The following is a 23916-nucleotide window of genomic DNA, read 5'->3' as shown; positions in this document are numbered from 1 at the left end:
CTATATAAAAAATATAATAATTTTATAATTTTAAATATAATAATTTTACAGGAAGTTGAGAGTAGAACTCAAATGGTTAACTCTCTGAAGACTGTTACGGTCAACTCATCTAAATTGCTTGGTACCGCAAAATCAGTTAGCCAGGTAAAGTAAAATAAAAGATTTTTGTATTTTTTTAGCATAATATAAAAGACAGAGTGGTGTGTCACCACGTTATTTTTATTTACTGTTTTAATTAATTTCCGGTAAAAAGTATGTAGATATGGAACAAACATATTATTTATAATGAAGTTTAATAATAAAGTATTTATTTTTATTTGTAGGACTTAAGTCAACCAAACGCTAAGAATCAGCTGACAGCAGCTGCGCGCGCCGTCACCGACAGTATCAATGATTTGGTATGTATAATGTATATATATGTTTTCTCTCTAAATTTACTTTTACGTACCAAATTCGCATTTTTACACGAATTCATCTGATTCAGGTTTCAGGTTAAAAAAGGCTTGATTTATTTCTTATTTAAAGAATCACAATGTATAAATTGTTATTATTCAATAAATGTATTCTATAGGTGGATGTATGTACTCTCGCCGCGCCTGGACAGAAAGAGTGCAGCGCCGCCCTCCTCCGCATGAGTGCCGCCCGCCCCCTCCTCACAGCGCCCTCACAGCCTCTCAACGAACTTGGCTACTTCGCCTGCCTCGACGCTGTCATCACGCACAGCAGACTCCTCAGTGAGGGTATGGCTGGACTCGCCGGTGCCGTCAAGCAAGGCCAACCCGCTGGCCTCGCGCGCGCCGTCACCGGCCTCGCCTCCGCCGTCTGTGGCCTCGCCGAAAGCGCCGCTCAGGCAGCTTACCTCGTAGCTGCTTCAGATCCCACTTCTACAACCGCTCGCCCAGGTCTCGCAGACCAGACCGCTCTGGCCCGAGCCGCATCAGCAATAGATGCAGCATGTAGGGAACTCTGCGCGCCACAGGCCACAGAGCCGCGTGTCCTAGCAGCTGCCACGGCTGTGGCGCGCCACACTAGTGCTTTATGCCATGCGTGTCGTGAGGCTTCCGCTCGTGCTGCCGCACCGCAAGCCAAGAGACATTTCGTACAAGCGGCCAAGGACGTGGCAAGCTGTACTTCAGTACTAGTGCGTGCGATTAAGGCCTTAGACCATTCAGATACCGGGCCAGGAGGAGAAGAGGCCAGGGCCAAGTTGATAGAGGCCACAGGGCCCCTTCGCGAGGCTGTGAGAGGTGTGCGCGAGTTCGCAGATAGTCCGGAGTTCGCGGCCGTGCCTGCTCGCCTCTCGCAACAGGCGCGTGATAGTCAAGAGGCCGTGTTATATTGTGGACGGTAAGATTGTCCCTATCACTTAACACTAAAACTATACACTATGATCGGCGAATCGTGGCCGCCCTGAATTTATTTAGATAGATGGCTGCGCAGATTTGATGTTAGGATTTTTTTAATTTTGATTATTTCCTTGCCGAGTTTATGTTACGAGAATTAAGCATTATGCTCATATACCAATAAACTCACTCACACTAGATAAAATTTATTTTATTTTAGGATCGATTCCCATTCAGGGGAATGACTTATTTTCTTTACCTCTCTGTGGTAAGACAAAGTTAAAACTATTTATGTTGCAACTAGTTGTACAAACCATAAAAAATTGTAACTAATTGTACAAATCATGAAAATTGTAACTAGTTGTACAAACCATAAAAATTGTAACTAGTTCTACAAACTATAAAAAGTAACAAACAATAAACTATTTCTTGTTCCCCAGTAATATAATAACGGAATCGTGTTCAATGGTGGAGGCGGCGCAAGTATTGGCGTTAAACAGCGCAGACCGCTCACAGTGGCAGGCCCTAGCGCAGCATAGTAAAGCCGTGTCCGACACTATCAAGAGTCTCGTTACTAATATACGGTATGAAATGTATTCGATGTAAAAATAATATAAAACTTAATAAATTAATAAAAAACAAAATATTTGTCTGTTTAACTAAAAAAATATTATACACATTGTTTTTGAATAAATAAATAATTTTATAATAGAAACAAAATAACACAATAGAGAAAATCCATATAACAATAATCAATTTTCAATATACATTGTTCAGTGAAAAAGCCCCCGGACAACGTGAATGCACGGAATCTCTGGACACACTCAACAAGCAGCTGCGTACTCTCGACCAGGTAGCTCTTCAGGCAGTTAGCCAAGAGTTGGAACCACGTCACGCTAATACATTGCAAGGTGAGGGAATTTTGGACCTCATAACCTCTTTGTAGACTTTTTAGATCTCTTGACTCTAATTTAATTGGTTAACTGTTGTGTTTTTTGAGGGTTCTTCTTAGCAGAACGGTTTATCGAGCCATTGCACGGTGATAGCGACATGATTCGACATTATAAAAGTGCTTACTAAAATCTATTTGAATAAAACGTATTTAAAATTTGAACCCTTATAAATCACAACCATCGTATAATTCTGTTTCTGAATTGACATGATATTTAAATGTAAAACTCTAATAATTATATATTTTTATCAGGCTACTCAGAACAAATAGAGAACAGTGCGGCGGAAATGTCGGAGAGATTGGAGCCATTGCGTGTGGCTGCGCGCAGCGAGGCGGAGAACTTAGGGCATGCTGTTACTCAACTTGTATGTGGTTTTCTTACTTATTTATTTTTGTGAAACTTTTTTTAATATTATGTATTCTTAAGCTGTATATTGAATAAACAAAATAATAAGTACGATGGAAATTAGTATGTTTTTGAGTTGAGTTTGTAAGCGCTATTAGATATTTTTTATTTTAACTGACAATTTGAAGTAAGTGAAGATGACCAATATGAAAAAAATCACCAACATCGTTTTAGTTTATATATATACATATTATTTATACGTATATTTCCTTGCACGCAGGTGTCGTACTCAGAGCCCCTAGTGTCAGCAGCAGCTGGAGCAGCATCACACACAACAGCAGCACCGGTGCAGACGGCGCTACTCCAGCACGCGCGCACCGTGCTCGAGACGCTGGCGCTGCTCGTGCACGCGGCGCGTGACGCTGCCGGCAACCCGAGGGTAGGTTGCGGGGTTGAGTTACACAATGTTAAATGTAGCTTGGGGGATGTCGACGTATGTGCTGTGGTATAATATGAAAATAAGTTGTGAAGTATATAAGTATTTTTCATTAGGCTCGATTAGAACATATTGCTGGATTGCTTAAGGCGTTTGGACAGTGAACAAGAGTCGTGGACTCAAGTCCTGCTATATAAAATTATCATACATTTAACTTAGTGTATGATTAACACATCAAAAAATTTTAATTGTGTCTCTTTATCGCAATTTACAACTGAGATAAAGTGACACACAACAACACAAATCATTGAGATTTGTGTTGTGCACTTGCAAAAAAATAATTATTTGAAACGACTTTATTTTAAATCAATATAAGCTTAAAACATTCCGATCCCACACATAGCAGAGCCGGCAGTGGGACCCTGGGAACAGTACAGATCCATTCACTGTTCCCATTAACACAATTCTGTTCATCGCCGTGTTCTGGACGCAATGCGTGTTGAGTGACGGAACCAAACACCGCACAATCTACTTTTATTCACTATATTGAATTAATAATCATTTCCCACTACCAGGCTACAAACGCGCACGCAGAGGTGGACTCCCAAGCGCAGTTGGCACGTGACGCCCTCCGCGAGCTGAGCGCGCACGTGCGCGAGTTGAGCACCCAGCGCGGCGCCGTCGGCCCCTTGTTGGACAGCGTGGCGCGCGCGGTCGCACGCCTCACCGAGCACAGGTACGTGTGTGTTGGGAGTGTGGGTGTATCTGGTACTTGAATAGCAGCGAGTGCAAGGAGGTGCAATTGTGACAAGATGGTGTACAAGATGTTGTTATGATGTGTGCTGGTACCAGGATAGGAGAATGCACGAGAAATTTACTAAGCAATTAATTGTTAGCCAGTTGGCTGCCCTGCATAATGCTACTAGCGAAAGTGACCATCTCCTCATATGTGCCACTGTGCTAGTGCAGTACGGTATTAGACGGTCTTGAAGTCTTGGTTGTTCTTAAGTTAGCCTTTTGCTTGTTAGTCTACACAGATTTATATTTAGTATTTTTTCTTACTTTTGATTAATCTCTTCGCGAGCGCGAGTAGACAATGCGCATAATTTCATAGAGCAATCAGGGAGGCCACAAGTTGTCGACCGCACTGGACTAGACGGTGATTTGCTGGTACCAGTATAGCACAGGGCGCTAGTGGGTGCAAATTGCTAGTTTTGAAACTTTTTGAAGCTCCCTCTTCATAGGTCTCAGTTATAATACTGTATTTTTTTCTATTGGTTCGAGTGGAGATTTTTTATTTAAATAGCTTACTTAACAAATGAATACTATAGAATATATTACATCACGTTAATTGTTTTGATGTAAACCACCATAACACTTCTACATGACTACAGAGGCGAAACCGTAAGTAAAAGCTAGTATTATGCATAAGATGTACGTTTTTCATAAAAATATGAATATAATGAATCAGTCAATCAAAATACACATAAATAAAGCAGACGCAACAAAACCGTGTTAGCTAACGTTATAGCGCTTAGGTCATCGCCGCGAGTCGAGTATCAGCCCGAGCTGGATGTAAGCCAAACTGTATCTAAACGACTAGTTATGACGCCAGACTCTTCGTGCATATACTACAATGGTGACGATTTGTTGCTTCGATTCCCACTTGGGGTAGTTTACTCGGTCTGGTCACACAAATTCGCTATTTAGTTTTCGTAACTAATATGCAATGTACGTAAAATCATCAAAAAGTGGAGAACGAAGTGTCTTGTAAGTGAAAAATGAGTAAAGCAAAAAAACGCCATAATCTCTATTAAAATCTATTTATAAGAGGATGGTAAACGGACCGACATTCATAACTGCTTGTTATTATTAGTAAACATTTAATCAAAACTAAAAATAAACTAAAGGTTAATAGTACGTAAGAACAGACCAAATACTCACTAAAATTAACTTGTGTAATAATAACTTGATGGTAATTCAATGAAATATATGAATTTGAAGATATAGTCTCGAGTTAAGACGTAAAACATACATAAGTAGATGGACTATTTATTAAAATTAATTTAAACTTGCTATTTTTTGTAAATTATTGATAATTTGGAACCTGTGACCCTCTCAATGTAAAATATAGATCAAAATGATGATGGATCTTTGCCCTTCGAGAAGTGTTGAAAAGATGCTTTTGTTTTTTGTTTGTTTTGATAGATGAATTATTTATGAAATATTTTTTTATTAAATAATTTCTTGAGTATTAAAAATAGAAGGAAATAATAAATTTGAAAGTAATTTATTCGTAGGACATATTCACTTTATTAAAATTACATTAACCGCTTTTTTAAAATAAATCTTTGTATTCTTCTTATTCTTTTTGAATTATTATTTATTAACGTTATTTTTCTAAAATAAAATTATTTTTAAGCTGTAAGAGATCAAAAACTTTATAATACTCAACCATGAACGAATATGTTACAATTAGTAGAAGTGACCTCATTGGCCGCGCATCTCGCGCATCGCGTCATTACACTAACTCATAGTGTTTGTTAAAAATAATACTCTTTAATCAACCATTTACAGATAAAAAATAGGTAAAAATATATAAATTTATAAATATAATAGAAAATACCTAAAAGAAACACCGCGTATAGTATTTTTTTTAGTTATTTATAAATTTAAATGGTAATAGTGGTTATTTGTGTGGAAAGTTGTGTATTTGTGTAATATATTGTTTATTAGATCTGAATTGTGTTTTTTTATGTATAATGTTGTTTGTTTTTGTGTAATTGCAACAATAATTATTTTTGCAAATATGTAAAGTAATGAGTTATTTATAAATTGAAACATGCTGTAAACAGTAGATTGTATGTTGAAGACTTGGTGTTATTAATAATTTTATATGTTATAAGTAGGGTAGTGAGTTCAAATCACAAAGAATTTTTGTCATTTTTTCGATCTCGTCTGTGTCTTTGACTTTGCCATCAAAGAAAAGTGAAAATGTGAACATATATTTTAGTACTTAAGATTACGCTGTATCCCACATAAGCAGATTCAACGCTATATCGCACATAAGCAGATTAGGCAGAGGGAACCTAGTATTAATTATTAAAATAGACATTCTGTTCCGAGGAAATGAAAATATATAACCCAAATATAACCCATAAGTTGGAATCGAACAATCGTTACGTTTACGATCACACGCTTTGCTACAGCCCTACGACGATAATTTAGATACATTTTTTTTTACTGATAAATATAATTTACCTCTATTTGTTATACAGAATGTCGCTAATCGGTTCGTACGATGAGGCGGACTCGTTCGTCGACTACCAGACAAGGATGGTGGGTCTAGCCAAAGATATTGCTAGATTGGCCACAGATATGGTGAGATTTCTTTAATATAACGACCACACAATGACCGTACATGAAATCAAAGTCGTGGACTTCTTAATTATGTTATAATTTTTACATTATACAGAGTGCTTTTGTCAGCACCACTTTGACGCTGACGAAACCACAGTTTTAACTACTCTATAAAAGCCTATATAATTAAAAAAACTATCGCTTCGCTTCCATCCTGTATATCATAATTTTAAGTAAAAACAGGTTGTTTATTCAAAACTTCCATTTTTTTATAGATTATTTGGTATTTTAGCTTATAAATAAAAGTCGATTCAATTATAAAGTGAATACTTCAGTCTTTTAAATTAAAATAAAACCGTTTCTCTGGTCTGTTGAGCGAAATTGCGATGTTAGGTTATAATCTAATTTCTTATATCGGAACTGTGAAATAATCAAATGTCGTAATTTCAACCAAATTTAATGTATGTTTTATTTTTTTCCATATTTTAAGTAGTAATTAGTTACACTCATCTATCTATTGAACAAAATAGTACAATATTTTTTTTGTTTCTAAAATAGACAGCTAAATCTGCCACCGAACCATCCAAGCTAGTGGAAGTGGGCAACGAGATGTGCAACAAGTATGAAAAATTAGCAGCGGATAGTGTAGGCGCGTCCGCCACCACCCCTAACGCTGATATAGCTAACAGGTAATTATTAAAATACTCATAGCCTAAACACGAGTCCGCCTGCTTAAACTTATTGTTATATTATAAAAAATTAAATCAACTTCACGCTGTATTTCGTACACAGCAGGATAGGCAGAGGGAACCTGTGTTAAGACACTCCGTTCCCCACTTTCCGCTGAATTTTGGTGGCATTGCATGATGAATGGCGGAACTCAACGCCGCGCTTTGTTCGACACCGGAGTGAAGAAATGGAAATATTAATTGTAATAAATACTTTAATTCCTCGAGTGGCGATCGAACCCACAACCAGTAGCTTTTACAGGCACACTTTGTGCCCCTGCGTTACGATTGGCCTTATATTATAGATAAATTATAGTTATTCTGATTAACAACCATAGTGAAATTTGAAAATGACAATAAGAAAAACAAATCAATTCTACCATCACCTCTACGTAACTTTGTATCACAGAATCCGCGTAGCAGCCGTAGAACTAGGCGAGGCTGTCTCATCAGCAGTCCGAGCAGCGGGCCATTGTCGTTTATCCTCCATAGCCCAAAACCAAAAGGCCGTAGCAGAAGCTTCACGACGAGTAAACGAGCGCGCCGTGGCTGTACTTGCCGCGTTGCAGGCTGGTTCCAGGGGGACTCAGGCCTGTATAGACGCGGCGGCCACCATTGCCACCATACTGGGCGATTTGGATACGACCATCTTGTTTGCGAGTGCTGGTAAGTAAGCTAGAAATAGTTTTTTTTTCTTTTAGCTTCCTGTACCCCATATATTATTGGATAGCACACACCATCGAATTTTTAGATTTTTTGCGTGATAAATGACGTGGAAACCGAAGCTATAACGGTCGCGTTTACAGTCACACGCTGTGCCGCTGCACCATGATGGCAAAGGAAAAAAATGAGATAAAGATGGAGTCTACTTAAATTAATATATAACGTTGAGTTTTATCAGAGCAGCAGAAGTATGCAGATGAAATGATGAGTCTGCAATATAGATCTCACCTGTTGCTTCGTTAATTTTAAATAAGAAAAATATGCATAAATTTCAATCTAAAACCCCTAAATATTAACAAATGACCTACAAAAACAAGCTGGTTCACCAAAGTTTAAACACCACTCTCATCTATAACCTCCGAATTGTTGTTTTTTTTATTACCTAACTTAAATTTTCTATGACAGGTACCCTACAATCTGACAAAGAAGGTGACACGTTCTCCAACCATCGTGAGAATATCCTAAAAACGGCAAAAACCCTGGTGGAAGACACTAAAACTTTAGTAGGAGGTGCTGCCGGAAGCCAAGATCAGTTGGCTGCTGCTGCTCAAAGTGCAGTGTCTACTATTGGTGAGGGATTTATATAGAAAATTTAATTTACAATTATGATTTTATTGACGAAAAATAATAATACTATAGTTTACAAGTCTTTGTAGTTTTAAATGATTTTATTAAAAAATTGATGATAATACGCCTATTCTAAAATTGATTGGTGACCTGTTACATGTTTTTACTTTTTCGTTCCATTTTTGAGGTTTATTTCAAAAAATTCTACCATAACAAATTTTCTGACAAAGATTAATAAGAAAAAAAAAATTAGCGCCATTTAATCACTATCTCACTATTAGTGAAGGATATTAAATGATCTTAAAAATAATTCTAATGCATTGAGAATGCAGATTTTAAATTCATTTGAGTGACGATGATAAATTCCTATGGGAATTCAATCGATATTTTATTCTATATTTAACACATATCTGTCCCACAGTACAACTATGCGAAGTGGTAAAACAAGGCGCAACATCTCTGTCGTCGGGTGGCGCTGAACCCCAAGTACTGGTGCTGCACGCGGCGCGCGACGCCGCCGCCGCTCTAAGAGACCTCGCCGCTGCTACAGCTGCCGCTAGTGGGAAACATGTTGCTCATCCGGATATGCAGAGATTGAAACATGCTGCTAAGGTAGGTTACGTGCAATGTTCAAACGGGTGACCTGATCAGATCTTATTTGGTCAAGTGAGCTTCTCACCAGAGTATGTGACCATATCCCTATATCTTTATGTGAACTATATTATATCGATACATAAACACACTTGACCTACAAACAGAAGTAATCTGCCCTACTATTTGACCACAACTCATAACTTTGTCAGGTATAATGTAAATACTATACTTGCTCTAAAACATTTATGTAACAATTAAAAATAAACTACTCATGTTTCTTACAAGCGTAAAATTATACAAATTCTAGCGCTATTGAAATACTAGCGCTTTTCACGATTGGTTAGGAACTCCTGTAACAGACAAACTGACTTCACCTGTCTCACCCATGAACCCATCATTTTTTCTATGAAACTACTTATGTTCCCAATTGCCCCAATTTCTGTTTATACTTCCTCCTTTTTTAACATTTTCTTTACTATGTAGTCCTTGTCTCTGGTTATGTATGACTGACTGATTGATGGATATAAACTTTTTATGTATACGTAAAGTACGAATGTATACATAACTATTACTGGTATCCAAATGTAAAGTTTCGTTTCGAGTAAGTAACAATGTGTTTAAAAAAAATCTCTTAATATTTTTTTTCTAAAAAATTAAATTAATGATTTCAAATATATTATTAATATATTTTGTTTTAATTTTAGATTTTTTACCACTATTCATTATATATATACATGTGCTCATTTGTGTCTGTCTGTACATGTCAATATTGGACTTTTTTTTGCTATAGCGTTTGTCCGATCCGAAGCGGTGGAGTCTGCCTATAAAGACTAACACTTTACCGAAAAGCAAGAGACGATCTATAAACGTACGTGATTATAATTCATGCGATTCAGAAACTGATATATTCCAATCTGACCAAGAAGAAGAATTGATAAAACTTCTAGATTATTCTAGTCATGACGATGATGTCTCACCAACTATATTCCATGACAGCTGTGAAGAAATTATTACTTATATAGAAAGTAAAATGGTGAAACCCCCAGCTAGAGTGCAGAATGATGATGTCAATACTAGATATAACTTGGCTTCAAGAAATAGTCTCTTTGATATGGATTGGCGTGTTGTCAAATATGGGGAGACAATATTTTTGGGAGAACTTCGTAAATTGATCGATTTATGTCTCGATAGTTTAGATAAAGCCGATAATAGAAAGAGACGACACGCTGAAGCAAAAGAGAAAGTTAATTGTGAATTAGACAGTGAAATGAAAAGATTATCTCAAGTTATGGATGATTTGGATTGGCAAGATGTCGTCAATGAAAATATTAAAACTACTATCACAACGACAACATGTATACACAGTGTGAATAAAAAGCCAAAGTTAGATAAAGAGAAGTCTAAACTAAAAAGTCCTGTATTCAAAATCAAAAAAGTCAAGCCTATCAATTTGATCGTTAATTTAGAAGTCAAAAGTTCAGAAGCTAGTGAGGTAAAATCACCAAACGATAAAATAGATATAAAAGATGTTGTTCCTGTCAAAAATGATAAAGTCTTAAATAGTGATATAACTGAAGAACATACGATTCAATTCTGGAATTTATTTAAAGATGATACAGAATGGTGGAAAGCTTTAGCTAAGCGTAATTTGGAAAAAATGGAGGAAACTAGACGTGAACTGGAACGGTTTAGCGGTCACGAATTGGTATTAGGGGAAATAAAAACAGAAATGGACAAGTATGACAAAGAAAAGGAGACACTACAAAGTTTTATTGAAGAGGTTGACAGATCACAAGCAATTAAGAAAGATTTGGAATATGACCAAAAATATGAAGATATGGTTTTAAAATTAATAGAATTTGCCAAAAAAGATTTTATTATATATAAAGGTTTTGATCCTCTCATCGAACAACTGAAACTACTATCAAACCTACATTTTGAAGGACGAAAGAAAAAAAATGTTAATATCGAAGATATTCTAAACGTTTATACTAAAATAGATATTTCTAAATATACATACGAAGAGTTGTGTTTATTGGAAAAATATTATAAAGAAATAATCAGGAAGTATAAGAGCGAGACGAGGAGAAAGGAGAATGTTAGAGAGAACGACATACAATCAGCTCCACCTACGTATCATAGAAATGTAATACAGAACTTAAACTCCCTACAGAATTTGTCCAGAAATATTAATCACTACAGGACGTCAACCATTTCAAAAGACAATAAATATAAAAGATTAAAGACAAACGAGCAAAAATCTAGAAATATTACAGAAATATTCGACCTAACCAGAACATATCCGATAGAATACTACGCTAACAATTGGTGGCAGATCTACGAAGATATTCTTAAAAATAGGGAACAGCAGTTCGGCAGTATTGACAACTGGTGGAAGTTCTACGAAGCTGTCCTCAAGAAGGAAGACACTAGCGAAGAAACGATAAGAAGAATTCGATTTATTTTAGAAGACAGATCAAAAAGACGTCCAAATAGCAGAATGGAGGAACAACTAAAGATGTTGGATGAGGTCCAAAATTCGCGTTTCCATGAATCTGAAGAAGCAAGCCAAGGGAACAACGAATCGGTCAGAACCATTTATTAATGAAAACTGATCTAATCCGAAGCACGCGATGGCATGGTGTTCGATAGCTTCCATCGTATCGTATCAATTAACTCGTGGTTAATAAAAAATATTGTTGCCTGTTTAAGTCCCAATTTTGATTTTGTAATTTGTTTTTGTGTGTCTTAATTTACGTATATTTAGCTTTTTTCGTATATTTAACTTGCCAATCTTATATAAAAGACGGTGGCTGACTTATATAATTACAGATAACTTTTTGTACTATACATATTATTGTAATTTACAGATTGAAAATTGCTTAAACACAACTGTCAAAATCATTTTATAAAATAAATAAAGCGGTCAAGTTCGATTTTTCTTCAGTCTATTATAATTGGTACTTAAACAGTATATGTTACATTCAAAATTCACGAGCTTGAACCATTCTCAGCACTTCATTATGAGTTATAAATATATATAAGATCATGCGATGTCAGAAATGTGTTTAGTTGTCTGTCCGTCTGTGTGCGTTTCAGTTTGTTTGTTTCTTCTGCCAACTTGTACATTTTCCTTTAAATATTACCAATATTAATAAACCAGAGATACGAAATATTTTGTACCATTTTGTCATAGAGATTATAAATAAAAAAACTTAACAGTGAAATAGTGTCACCAAATGTTGTACTATTGTTATAATTACAAACTAATATATTGTTCTAAGTTATTTTTGGCTATTTTTAATAATGGCTTGTATTTGCGAATTAAATGTATATATAGACAATTTTAATCCTCCCTAAACACATTTCGCACTTCATTCATATCACATTTGGTTACAACCATCGTGTGTATAACCAAAAACCAAAAGCTTTCTAATAACCGACTTCGAAAGAGGTGGTTCACAGCGGGAGCTTTGAAGTCCAATATTGACATTACATATATATTACGACGAGCTTTTTATCTATATATGTATTTTATGGTTGAAAGCTTATGGGTTTCCCGCTATGGCATGAGCTTTCTCGCACTGGGTGTTGTTTTTTTATTTTTAATGTCTTCTGTTCATCGTTTGCCCTAATTTAGTTGGCAACCCTAAGCTTTTGTTTTTAATTATTTAGTGTTATAACGATAATTATTTCGTTTTGTTTCAATTTAGATTTTGAATTGTGAAATAAAGATTTTTTATAATATTTATAGGTGATGGTGACAAATGTGACGTCATTATTAAAAACAGTGAAGGCAGTAGAGGATGAACATACACGTGGCTACAGAGCGCTGGAGTCTACTATTGAAGCTATTTCTCAAGAGATTGAGGTATAGGATTCTTACTTATTGAATGGTTATTGTCGATATTGTCACTGTTTGTCTGTTTCTCCCTCTATTTCTCAAAATGTGAAAATAGTGTCTTAACTCTAAACATCTACTTTCAGGTGTTAATGTCCCCCGCTCCCCCCAAATCCACTGCCTCCGTTGAGGAACTGATGCGTTGCACGCGCCTTATGACGGCGGCCACCGCACGCGCCGTCGCTGCCTCTGGTCAAGACCAGCTGGTTGCCGCCGCTAACTTGGGTAGAAGAACTGTTCTGGACATGCTTGTTGCGGCTAAGGTATGAGTTTGATAAATTGGCTTAAGTAAATTATAACATGTATCTCTCCATAATATTAGGTGTCCTTTTGGTTGAAGTGTTAACTGAGTATCTAAAATGTAATTGTAATTTAAAAGTAAAACAATTGTATAGTAAACCATATAAGTCACATAAGATACAATGCTGATATTCATAACACAATAATAACAGTACTATGTTATATAATAAAAAAATAAGTGTGACAAATGTTAGACAACATTACGGGCTTCTTGATGTTAATAGTTTATTAAAAGTTTATAACTCTGTTATTTTGAGCATATAGACAAATGTAGAATAGCTAGAACGTTCGTAATAAATAACTTCATATATATCTTTTATTTGGCTATTTATGGCTCTTTGGTTTTTTATGGATCGAAAGACCATATATTACATACCCGATAACATTTTGGTGAATTAACTTAAACATGGTTATATAAACGTTTCCCCTTAAACTTTATAAAAATACTCAATATTTGACTATTACTATCATTTACAATTTTTACACTTGTTTCCCAATGTTTTATACTGATTGGCCGTCTATTTTACTTACCACATCATCTTTCTTCCCCCAGGGTGCTGCCCACACAGCAGAAACAGAAGAACTAAAAACACGCACTCTAGAAACGACACGGTCAACCGCTCTTGCCTACAGTGCTCTACTAACAGCTCTATTGGGTAACGCGAGAGCTCAGTTACCAGAACTTTCTAGAAAAGTGGCTTTGGCCGTGGCTGATATGCTCGCTGTTGCTGATTTACTTAAAGGTAAAAATTATTTGTATAAAATAAGCTAAAAGAAGTGAGAATAAATTTGCTATAGAAGCGATAATTTAATTATTACAATAGCCTTTTCATTATACTTTCAATTATCCAAATATTCCTATCTCCATATGCCATTACTTTAATTAGAATAAAACGTTCAATAATTCGTGTTGCTACTGTAATGTTCAAGTGTAAGACGAAGCTCGATTAAATAATATTAACTTCAATTATATTTCCCGTAGGTTCAGAATGGGTAGACCCAGCGGATCCAACAGTTATTGCGGAACAAGAGTTACTGGGTGCAGCCGCCTCTATAGACGCCGCTGCTCGCAAGTTAGACGCTCTAAGACCACGTGTTACACCGAAAACTGTGAGTTTGTATTATAAATGTTTCTAATATTATCAATATACAATGTAGGAAAGGAAAATATCTGAAACTGTTTTAACAAAAATAAATTAAAATACATATGCTTGGATGGTGAACAAGACCTACGCAGGGTTCGATTACCGCTACGTTTAAAATTTTGTACATTTCTAAATAGTTTATTTAAAATAAAACGACTCCATATTGAAAATTATTTCTTATTGAATCGAAAATCTAATGGAAAAAAGAAAATAAAAGAAGAAAGAAGACCAACGATCAACAATGCCGCGTGTCGGTAAGATATGTTTGATATTCTTGGTTGTTTTCGTATCACCCAGGAATCAAACATATTACCTATCGATCGTGGTCCATTCATCGATGGATAAGGAATTGTACTTTCTAGAACATATTTTGATGAAGAATTTATGTTTTTAGTAGAAAATTCAATGAATAAATAAGAACTTCTTTTGCATTTTAACTTTGTCAATATTTTTTGTGTATTTTGGCTATATGAAAATGAAATTAATTTTTTTGATTATAATATATAATATTTATATTTTCTTTTTGTAGGAGACAGATGATAACTTAAACTTTGATGAGATGATCCTTGAAGCTGCTAAGTCTATAATAGCAGCGACGTCCGCGTTAGTAAGAGCCGCGTCAGCCGCGCAAAGAGAACTTATTGATCAGGTACATATAGTATTTGTGTTTAGATATAATATGCGTGTGGATTAATGCAAATATACAGCCTTGTAGAATATTTTACAACTTATATATGTCTTATATATAAAATTATCATGTGTACAAAAGGCAATTACATTTTTTCTTACAATATATTATTACTCTATGATTTTCGTTAACTAAGATTTGCTTTAAATTTTTTAAAAATCTTGTATATATCCACTACTACACAGCTTAAATAACTGGCAATAATCTTTGATATCACCAGGGTAAAGTAGCCCGTCGACCCACCTCCTCATCAGACGACGGCCAGTGGTCCGAGGGTCTCGTATCAGCAGCACGGCTGGTAGCAGCAGCAGCACACGCACTTGTAGAGGCAGCTAACGCACTCGTACAGGGTGCAGCGTCCGAAGAACGCCTTATATCTAGTGCTAGGCAGGTGGCTTCGTCGACTGCTCAGCTGCTGGTGGCTTGTAAGGTGAATTTTAGGGTTAGGCAACATCTTTGATGCCATCAGCGTCGTTTTATTAAATGTCCCAAATTAATAACAAATTTTATAAATAAAAAGATAGCCTTCTGGATTGTGCCTTTTTTTTACAATAAGTTGTAAGTGTTGTACATATTACAACATTTAATAATAATATTTTGAAATTTCGAAAATCATTGACTATACTATAAGAATATATAAATCTTTTTTAAAGTGTACTGTCTAGTACTTTCCTTTCTATTCTAAATTGAGAATAAATTTGTCCAGGTGAAAGCCGACCCATCATCAGAATCGACTCGTCGTCTCCAATCAGCCGGAGCTGAAGTTATCCGCTCCACTGACAACCTGGTGCGCGCCGCGAGGGACGCCATCACCTGTGATGATGAGCGGAGCTTGGTGCTCAATAGACGTATGGTGGGAGGGATAGCTCAGGAGATAGATGCCAGGTAAGGGGACCTATATATATTTAAGTTGACGGGTCATGTAGTTAGTGAGGAGAGAGGGGAGGGGAGTTGACGTACAAGTACTCAGTAAGTGCTTAGTTTACCGTGCTTTTTTGTTCCTTATCTTCACTTGGGAAAAAATTGAGTTAAATCGATCACACCAAATGTTTAGCTTTTGAAATTCTACAGAATAAAAGAGGTTGTAATTATTAAAACAATAATAATAATACAAAATGTTTTATTCTTATATGTATCTATGTTGAAATATGTACTGTTACGATGTGTAATTGATTTTTTTCTCTTTAAATCACGGAAGTTTTTTAATTAACATTTCATGTGACGTATTATATATATGACAGAAGAAGTGCTCATGATATAAGAAAAAAAAAACCCTATTATTAGTATTTTAGCCAGAAAAAAAGAATACAATATTTTTATATTATCAGTAATGGGATGATGTTTCTTTTTTGTACCCGAAAATTGTTTAAGGAAAACATAACACATGCACGCAAAAACTAAAAGTATTAAACTTAAAAAAAAAACATTCTCCCGACAGATCGGAAGTTCTCCGAATAGAGAAAGAGTTGGAAGAAGCCAGAGGACGTCTAACCGCCATCAGACAGGCCAAGTACAAACTGAGAGACACTTCGGGAGCTTCCGGAGCTTCGGGAGATGAGACAGACACAGATCACATGGGCTATTCTAGTGATGCATCGCATACACAAACGCATACGGTGCACAGGTAAGTGCTATAAACATATTTTTGTTAATTCTCTATATATTTCTTTTTTTTTAATTAATATTGTATGTCAGAATTGCTATATCGTAGCCTTTTTACAAATATGTGATTAAAGGTTACTTAAAACTAAATTCTATGCCAACGAAATGGTCATTAACTTTTAACATAAGTACTATTTTTGGTTTGAGGATAAAATATTTTTGAACTAAAAAAAGCATAACAATTACTTTTAACAACTTTTTTAACACTTTACAAGAATATAGCATGACAAGTAAAGTAATAAACGTCATTTTCAGATTCAAAACACCAAACAGCAGTTTCGCAAACACAACATACAGTCCAAACAGTACATACACAACACAACATACAACACAAAATACCACCAACATAAGCCAACACGTCTCCAATCTCAGCCAATCTGTACACGGAACACCAACATCGCCAACTACGCCAACATTTGTCCAAAATAACCAACGTACGCCAACATATGGACAAAATAACCCCCAAACCCCGACATATGTGCAAAATAACCAACATACTCCAACATATGGACAAAATGGATACCAACGTGAGGAAAAAGAACCACAAAGTCCTTCTTTCTCCAGTTTTAGACCTCTGGAGGATCAAAAGCAGAATTATGAAGGATTTACTACACGGTAATATTTTTTTTATTAATCATTAATTTATGATTAAGTTTCATTTTATCCTTTAATGATTAACATTTGCCATTATAAAAAAAATACGATTCATATTTTTTAAAATAAAGCATGATTTAATAATTGAAAATGACTTAATAAACGATTTTCATTTCGAATATAATAATAACATTTAATCTATGCTTTTCTTCCACGCTGCGGGACCAGACGATAACATCGCCTGTAAAACGTGCCTTCAACTCATACGTGCCTTAGTTTTAAGTTAATTAAGATATATAAACTATGTTTATTAAAAAATGTATAACCAATAAAAAAAATACTAAATTCAAAATTTCTAAGACTATGCTCGAATTGGATTGTTCTTTGTTTGTTTATTTAAAAAGAAAATGAGATGCCATATTTAAAAAAGGTATTTTTTTTCTATATATGGTGTTTTTTATTCTAGTTCTAAGCGCATGCGCTTTTATTTCAAATCTGTACAGACCAGACAGAAGTAAGAACTAAATTTAGACTGAAAATGATTATATATATTACATTTGTATTACAGATTTTTAGTAAGGATATACATACATAAGAAGGCTTTATATAAGGTCTTTGTCTATTTAAATTTGTAATAATGGAAATTTTACTAAGAATCTGTGAAAATTCTTCTGTGAAATCTTTTATAATAGTTTCTTCTATACAATGCTTTATTAACATCTTTGCTTATGCTCGTTGAGCCAATATAAAAAATACACCAAATTCAAACATTAGCAGGTTTAAAAGAAATTTATTTTCTTTTTAATCCAGCATTGCTTTCAATTAAAATGAAAAAAAGCTTCTTTATTTGTTGATATTTTACTTTATGACAATCTGTACAGAAATATGAACCATTTATTACACATAGTAACAAACGTATAAGAAAAGTCAACGTGACGCCATTAACATACAACCTTATTACTTATTTGGTAATAGAGAACGGATTAAAATCTGGCGTTATAAATTTATTGTTATTTTTTTATTGAAAATTGGCCCAACGCGTAAACTTAAGCATTTATGTTGATACCAAAATTTCATTTCCAGAGATAAAACCGTCAATGACAGAACGATGACAGATAAGTAAGTGCTTTATTTTAAATAAAGCTTCCCATTCACGAATGAATGAATGTTTTGACTTTCGTGTTTTATATAATTTGTATTATATACTCGCTTGTCGCGTTCTCTATATCGTTTTTTTATATAAAGCACATCGTTCTGTACATATATAATTTAAACTGTATTTTTTGTATTTTTTTATCTATGTATTTTCCACGCTATTGTTTATGTCCCTTTTTAATGACATAGTGTGATACTTAACTGAGTGTTTCAAAGTGTAGCTTTTTTTGAGTAATTATTAATATTAATAATAAGTAATAAGCATGTACTTAGACGAGTCTACGTATATAATTTATAATAATAACATTTTAGCCTTTTAATTAACAGGGTAATAGATTTGACTTCCGCTTTTATATTTTAGTTTAAAACTAAAACAGATTAAAAATTTCCCTGATAACTAAATTAGCTTTGTTTTTAATGAATAATTAGTCTATTTACATGCCAGAAATTAGCTAATAGTTTTTCTTTAACTGCATGCGGTAATAACAATAGGGCAAGCATGAGCGAGGAGACGGTTGTCGTCAAATCATTACAACTACCGCAAGTGAGGACCGCGTATTTGGTAGAAAGCGAAGCGGAGAGAATATACTACAAGCGGGAAAGAACGGAGAAGCCTCCGCCGCCGCCGAGACGCGCCTCCCTACTTAGAAACGAGAAGATGTAACTGGTTCGTCTATTTATTTAACACTGAGGGGTAGTTTTAAAAGTTATATTTGTCAAAAAAACACGTGGGAATTAATAAAATAATGGTAAATTCTATGTATTTTTTTTGGGATTTTTATGTTCATTTATTAAACTTTGTTTCTTAAATGTGGCAGCACTGTTTCATTATTTGTCGGTTTATATGTATATAGTTCATTTGTGAAGACGTTCCAAACAAATTTTATGTGTTGTCTTGAGGGTTCAAATTTTTACAGATCACCTAGGTACTTTTTAATAATTGTCTGTTAAAATCGCGGTAATTTTTAATGAGAGCACTTTATTTTAAATACACAGAACATTTGTCGAAAAACTTGTATTCAAATTATTGTTTTTCAAAAGTCGGCTCAATTATTTACAAATTATAAGTAATTTGATTGTTAGTATGACGACAATCAGGGTTTTTCTTTTTGTGCTAATAATCAATAATCATTTGTGTTAACGTCGCGCATGGCATGGGTGGTGGCTAACAGTGGGTGGGTGGGTAATTTGCTAACAACAATAATCAACAGCTCTGGTATTTCAGTTACGAGACCCGCTTATACGACACGCCGCGTCCCATCAACGAATATTACACCAAAACCGACGAGCAAAGACATTTCGAGTCATCCTCCGACCAACATTACTCTAAAGAACAAAAATATGGCTACGATTCCCCAAAAGTGCCGCCGTTGAGTCCCAAATTCAATGCGCGAGAACTCAAATTCGATGAGAAGGTGGAACCCATTTACTCAACGTTGAAGAAACCCACTTCCTCGTTGGACGGAGTTGGACAAAGCTTTTCGGAACACCAAAAGTCCACGGAAGCCATTCCTGGTGGAACCAAACATTCGGAGTACACCATCAAGAGCGAATCTTATCAGAATTACCCTAAAACAGAGTTCTTTAAAACTGAAACTCGACAAGAAGTAAAGTCACCGTTCGCGACATCCACTCCGTCTAAATTTGAAAAGACAGATTACGCAGATTTAAAAAGCATGGATATGGTAAAAGCCCCCACTCCTGATTATGATAGAATTTCATCACCTTATGGCAAAGATGTCCACAGCTATGGCGGACCGAATTTTTTTGAAGAAACTACAACAGAAGTAAAAGAAATACCCAACGGAACTCAAAAGATTACTACAACTAAAGTCTACTCTTCTTCTCCTGTCAACCTGACGAGTACTAACACGAAATACGAACCGATCAAACTCGAAGGAATAGATGAACTATCGAAATTTGATAATGATTCTCGCTACAGTACTCTCGATTCTCGATTTAATACGTTAGAATCGAAATTGAGTTCGGATACGAGTCGCTCTTTCATGAGACCTTCAGAATTTCAAGATTACCAAGCGACTACAAGCGTTACCAAAGTGAAAAAACCCTCAGACTTGATGAAAGAAATGGATAGTTTGGACAAGAAGTTCTCCAAACAGACAATAACCTCTGAAACTATTGAGAGAAAGTCAGTGATGACCAGCTCCCACAAGTCGGAGACCAGCTCCACAGTCACCAAGAAATTTGGGAACTTCTAAAGGTTTGACAAGTCTTAGATTTTAGTGTTATCGGCTTGTTGAGTGTGATTGTCGTTTTAGATATTGAATGCACGTTAAATGATTTTGTTTTAACTGGTTTTTTTAGATAATATGCATGATCTGACAGTTTTGTTTTTTCTTACATTGACAATGTATTTTTTTGTGTTAGGTATTACTTTTTATATCCGTAATCAAACTTTTAACCAACCTTGTTTACTATAGTTTTGTAATTTTTTTTATAGATATGAAAATTGATTTTAAAGTTAGACTTAAGATTAACTTCGGTGCTCTTAGTATAGCAGATGCTGTGCCTCATCTGGCCTTATTGTATTTATTATGGTGTATTTGGAAATTATTGAATACCGGGAGCTAAATTAAATAAATAAAAAAAAAAATAACGCTATGTTGACTTCTGAATACTGTATATAATATGCTGTATTTGATGAGACTTTAATTATTTATGATAAATAGTAGCTCTCGGTTAAATCGAATTCACAAAGTGCTAGCCCTTGGGCACCTTACATTATGATGCCTTTTTAAAATTATAATACTAAAAATTGTTTAAATTAAACTGTATTTCAAGATTTTTAATAATATTATTTATATGTGACTACTGGTGCTGAAAAACTGTTTGTATTTTCTAAATTATATATAAAATGTATCTAACGCCGTTTATAGACGACCGACCGACGTGCAGTGCCTTTGTCAACGGAGTTTTTGGAAATTAAAAAGATAAAATTAAAAAAAAACAAATATTTGGGCATTTACTCTACCTCAAACAATAAAAAATATAAAATTATTGAAAAACGCAGAAAAATAATGAATTATAATATAATTTAATAAATGAATGAAGTAGCAAAGACCCGAAATGTAAGTGCCATAGAAATATACAAAATGTATATATCATTATAAATATACTTAGCGTAATGTTTTGTGCGATGTGTCCCATTAATGTACTAACTAAGATAGTCGTTTTTAACTAATTATAATTAATATTGTTAGTGAAGAGATTTCATAAGCGACTAAATTGGTTCAGTTCACGAACTAATTTTGATTATCGAACTAATTTAGCTATTTATGTATAAAATTTGATAATAAATCTAGTAATGTATTATTATTATTAAAATAGGGTTTGTATTAACGCAGCTAAGTTAAAGAAAAAATTTAAAAAATCTTATGAAATCGCTTAAATTTACTAAACAGCACGTTTAATTGGCATTATTTATGAATGTAACGATATTTTATATTTTTATAGCATTGTAGCGACAATGAAGTCAACGTGAACGAGGGTTATGACGAGAAAAGGTGCCTTACACACATCTTCTTATTAATTTTATATTAGTATCTTATTTTTTTATATATATAACTTTAGTATAGCGATGCCCGCGAAAGCGACACGTCCACTGAAGGTAAAAAACACCAATTCTGATAGATCTATTAAATTATACTACATTATACTGTAGATTAATAATAATATTATATACATTATACATAGCCTTTCTATTCTTATTGGTTTTCGTATCAAGAAATAATCTTTAAAAAATGCAGCTATATTTGGACTATATTCGAGTTTGTCACAGTCCAGTTGTTGTATAAATATTATGAAGATGTATACAGATACAAAATAAAATATTATAGCTCTGAGAGTGTGAGAATATTTTTATTTTGTACACAAATGTATCTTAACAGTACGCGGACAAGTTGTGTTTAACTGACATTTGAACATATTTATTTGTCAAATTAATATTTATAACAGCTGGATTGTTCACATAACAGCGAATCGGCTGCTTCTTTAATTTTTTTTTTGATGCAAAAAAACACGTATATTTAAGGATATATTTAATAGGTTACACTTAGTTTTAATGTTTAATACTAACATAAGCATTTATAACAATTTGTTTAAAATTTATTTTTTTACATATATCCAATAATAAACCGATTTAGATAAGATTCTCTTAAATAACTATTTTATTTAAATCATTTTTGGCAACTAATCAAAAGAAACCTAAAATATACTAAATTTAACTAATTGAGTTCTATATATTTGTAATTAAGCATATATAAAATAGTCGCGTATTACTCATTTACTCTCAATAGATGTATTTAGATGTAGTATGTGTAACTTTTATATGTAATACGTTGATTTTATAATGTATTCAAAAAAATAACAAATTGAAAATTATCTTTGGAAGTTATCAAAGGACATACAATTAATTGATTGTTTATTGATTTTATAATTTTCTTAAAAAAAACATTAGTTTCTTTTTGTTTTTACAAACTTATTTAACTACAGTATGAGAAAGCCAAATGATTTTTTTTAATTTTCATTTTTTAGTATTAATCGGATTGATTTTTTGGACTAAAATATATTATTCTTTGTTAATATTTGTGTTGAGATTTTATTATATTCGATATATGGAGATTAGTGGCTGGGGCATTGTAACACTTACACTGTGTAATAAACATTCACTAATTATATTTTTTGTTTTTCTTCTATAAACCCTTTTTACCATTTATTACAAATCATGACTTGAAACACACTTGACTTGAAAATTAAGCGAATAGTGGAGAACGGAATGTCTTGACACTAGGTTCCTTATCTCTGGGATGAAAAAAAATATACCATACATGATCCTTTTTAGAAATCATAAAAATAATATTTTATGTACAATAATGTCTATGATTTTAAATAAAATTAAAAACATAAACAATAAAAAAAGCATACATTTTTAAGACTTCTATTTGGAAATATTTTCAATTACCAATTAAGTACAATGGACCACTTGACCCTGCCTGTGGCAGCTAGACCTTTTTTTTATAAAACCTGAAAATTTCTCTCGGCTTACATCCAACACTAGTAAGTACGAGAAGGATCCGAGAAATGAGAATATAAAAAGTTGGGAGATGATTACTTTAACAGTTACAGACAAGTAATACAGTGTACAGATAATAAATGTGTTATTTTATGCATATTTTTAATCTAATTATCGTTAAAGCTCATTTTTAGGAATAGAATTAGAAAAAAAAGTAACCGATTGCCAGACGCTTGGCAATGGTTCACCCCTCTACCAGACACTCCATAAACCTAAGTTAATATACAAAGTTTCCTTGAAATAAGTACATACTTGCAATTGTAAATTATTTTTTATTTTTAAGAAACCCTTTATTCTAAAAAAAGAAACATATACTGGACGCAACATCCC

General features: G+C 34.0%; 1 protein-coding gene across 10 annotated transcripts in view; it reads left to right on the top strand.

Annotated features, from left to right (window-relative positions):
• The window catches only part of rhea (Talin_middle and talin-RS domain-containing protein rhea), a 72328-nt gene extending 49137 nt beyond the window's left edge, over positions 1 to 23191 (top strand). Inside the window, exons 32-57 of one of the 10 annotated variants that reach the window (XM_085188505.1) lie at positions 52 to 144; positions 324 to 398; positions 572 to 1347; positions 1784 to 1927; positions 2121 to 2254; positions 2548 to 2660; positions 2922 to 3080; positions 3653 to 3813; positions 6356 to 6458; positions 6996 to 7126; positions 7575 to 7831; positions 8294 to 8458; positions 8877 to 9067; positions 9840 to 11636; positions 12804 to 12920; positions 13037 to 13213; positions 13804 to 13993; positions 14233 to 14360; positions 14925 to 15044; positions 15304 to 15513; positions 15790 to 15968; positions 16522 to 16707; positions 17001 to 17360; positions 18423 to 18458; positions 18987 to 19161; positions 21969 to 23191. In XM_085188505.1, the coding sequence (XP_085044631.1) occupies positions 52 to 144; positions 324 to 398; positions 572 to 1347; positions 1784 to 1927; positions 2121 to 2254; positions 2548 to 2660; positions 2922 to 3080; positions 3653 to 3813; positions 6356 to 6458; positions 6996 to 7126; positions 7575 to 7831; positions 8294 to 8458; positions 8877 to 9067; positions 9840 to 11636; positions 12804 to 12920; positions 13037 to 13213; positions 13804 to 13993; positions 14233 to 14360; positions 14925 to 15044; positions 15304 to 15513; positions 15790 to 15968; positions 16522 to 16707; positions 17001 to 17360; positions 18423 to 18458; positions 18987 to 19158 (6174 nt within the window). In that variant the 3' untranslated portion in view covers positions 19159 to 19161; positions 21969 to 23191. The other 9 variants (XM_085188504.1, XM_085188502.1, XM_085188511.1 and 6 more) reach the window with 9 other exon arrangements.
• The last annotated feature ends 725 nt before the right edge of the window (positions 23192 to 23916 follow it).

Source organism: Heliconius melpomene, chromosome 7 (genome assembly GCF_056956725.1).
Source record: "Heliconius melpomene rosina isolate 202511_hmr_F chromosome 7, ASM5695672v1, whole genome shotgun sequence".
Taxonomy (NCBI): Eukaryota; Metazoa; Arthropoda; class Insecta; order Lepidoptera; family Nymphalidae; genus Heliconius; species Heliconius melpomene.
Note: the sequence above shows the minus strand (reverse complement) of the source record. Positions and strands in the feature narration are given on the sequence as shown.